This window comes from Octopus bimaculoides, chromosome 16 (genome assembly GCF_001194135.2).
Source record: "Octopus bimaculoides isolate UCB-OBI-ISO-001 chromosome 16, ASM119413v2, whole genome shotgun sequence".
Taxonomy (NCBI): Eukaryota; Metazoa; Mollusca; class Cephalopoda; order Octopoda; family Octopodidae; genus Octopus; species Octopus bimaculoides.
Genome location: NC_068996.1, coordinates 37,150,228 through 37,152,772, shown reverse-complemented (window position 1 = coordinate 37,152,772; position 2,545 = coordinate 37,150,228). Strand labels below are relative to the sequence as shown.

Sequence of the window (2,545 nt, the reverse complement as noted above, 5' to 3'; positions counted from 1 at the left end):
AGTGTCTCACTTGTCCTTAATTTATTGACCCTGAAAGGACAAAAGGCAAAGTCAACCTCAGCAGAATTTGAAGTCAGAACATGAAGATGGATGATTCTGCCAGCTCGCCGCCTTAACAACAACAACAACAACAACAAATGTAATAATGAAATGAACTGTTTTGATGTCGTCACAAAGTAGTCCACCACTCATTACCAACTATGAGGCTGCAATCTGGCAGAATTGTTAGCACACTGGGCAAAATGCTTGGCAGCATTTAGTCCATCTTCATGTTCTGAGTTTAAATTCTGCTGAGATCGACTTTACCTTTCATCCTTCTGGGGTTGATAAAATAAGTACCTGTTGAACACTGAGGTTGATGTAAGCAACTGGTGCCCTCCCCTAAACCTGCTGGCCTTGTGCTAAAATCTGAAATCAGTATTACTAACTATGTAACTCATATTATTAATACTTTAGGGTTTATGGAGATTAGTTTATTATTATGGATGTTCCTAAATTAGATATTCCATAATTCAACATATTATGACTTCAGTTCCATCCCATTAATATCATTTTCTGCTATTTCTGTTTTGAAATTTAAACACATGTAATAAATTCTTTCTCTTTGTAATAATTTTTGGTGTATTTGTAAAAAAACACTTATTTCAAGTTTCTTTGAACAGTAAACTGACAAATTCTTTAATTTCTTTCTTTTTCTTTTTTTATGTTTTTCAGAGGAACGCCATTACAAATGCAGTTATTGTTCTGCTGCTTTTTTTCACCCTCATCATTTGCAGCGCCATGAAAAGCAACTTCATAAATTAGGGAAAGAAGTGAAACCAAACCAGTGTAAAGACTGCTTTAAGACATTTGCAACTATGTTGACATTGAAATTCCATCAAGATTTTGCATGCAGGATGGTGCGACGCCCTCACCGTTGTTCACTGTGCCAACTTGGTTTTAAATCTTCTGAAGAGGTACGCGACCACAAATGCAGCAGTAATCCATCAAAGCCACTTTGTTGCCTACAATGTGATTATCGGACAGGATCACCACGGGATTTGGAACATCATCTAAGAATTCACACTGGGGAAAGATGCTACAAATGTGATCTTTGTGATTTTCGGACTGCATGGAAGAAAAACCTTAAAGAGCATGTTCTTAAACATTCTGGATTGAAACCATTCATTTGTCAAGTTTGCAATTTTGCTACTAATGACAAAAGTAACCTTAGGTCACATCTTGCAAAACATTCAGAAAATCGTCCTAACCTTTGCCATACATGTGGCTCATCATTCCGCGAGGCACGTTCCTTAAAGTCTCATATGCTTTCCCATAGTGATGCGAAAGCCTACAAGTGCTCGTCTTGTGATTGTTCTACTCGTTACAAGTCTTCATTAAAATCACATATGCGATCTCATCATGGAGCAGGAGCAGAGAAAGAGATTGTAAATTATAGTACAGACAATAGTGGAAATATTGAAAATAAACTACAAGAGGTTAATGAGATCTATGTGGAGACAATGGACATCACTAATGAAAATTTTGACGAGAAACAGTATTATATGTGTCAAGAGTGTAGCTATGTTATTGATGACAAAGCCATCTTTGACTCTCACACCTGTTTTTCTTCTCCTCTCTCTCAAACAGCTACGTCTCTTCTGGATGGTGGAATGGTTATCCAGATCATAGAAAACACTTCAGATTTGTCTCCTGTTCTTCAAAAACAATAACTTTTATTAATTATTACCTTATTTTGAATTAACTTTCATATAAAATGATATAATTTCATAATCCTGCCACATTTGTTAACTGTATCTGTTGCAAAAATATTTGATCTTGTGGAGAATTTGAGATGCTGATTATCAGAGTTATTAAGATTGGAATATGATTAAGATATCTCTGTATTGTGATTGTTTAATCAGTGGAAAAAAATATCATTGCCATCTTCTTCGTTAGCACCATTTTATTATCATTTGGTACAGTCCTGTCATTGAAAGTTTGCTTCCTGACCAATGATGCTGGGCTCAAATCTCATTGTGGGGCACATTGAGCAAGTGTTTTCTGCTATAGCTCCCAGCCAACCAAAGTCTTGTGCATATGTGTATCTTTGTCTTGACATTATGCAACAGGTGTAACTACCAATCTTATAATCAATGTACTTTTGTTTCCAATCTTGTGTAAACATGTCTAGTTCTGGGGATGTATTACTTTCAAATTTTGGCTCAAGGCCAACAACTTCGGAGTGGTGGTGGAGGGTTAAGTTGATTACATCAACCCCAATATTCAACTGGTACCTATGTTGTCAACTCCGAAAGGATGAAATGCAAAGTTGGCCTTGGCAGAATTTGGACTCAGAACGTATGAATGGATGAAATGTTGCTAATATTCTGCCAGATTGGTGTCTTTAATATTGATTTCAAACTTTGGCACAAGGCCAGCCATTTCAGGGAAGAGGTTAAATCGATTACATCGACCCTAGTGCTCAACTGGTACTTATTTTATCAATCCTGAAATGACAAAAGGTAAAGTTGACTTTGGTGGAATTTGATCTAAGAACAGGGAA

General features: G+C 36.5%; 1 protein-coding gene across 5 annotated transcripts in view; it reads left to right on the top strand.

Annotated features, from left to right (window-relative positions):
• LOC106877090 (zinc finger protein 28) overlaps positions 1-1,773 on the top strand; it is a 15,483-nt gene extending 13,710 nt beyond the window's left edge. For all 5 annotated transcript variants that reach the window (XM_014925882.2, XM_014925884.2, XM_014925883.2 and 2 more), the window contains one exon: positions 715-1,773. In XM_014925882.2, the coding sequence (XP_014781368.1) occupies positions 715-1,712 (998 nt within the window). In that variant the 3' untranslated portion in view covers positions 1,713-1,773. The remainder of the gene's footprint in view (positions 1-714) is intronic.
• The last annotated feature ends 772 nt before the right edge of the window (positions 1,774-2,545 follow it).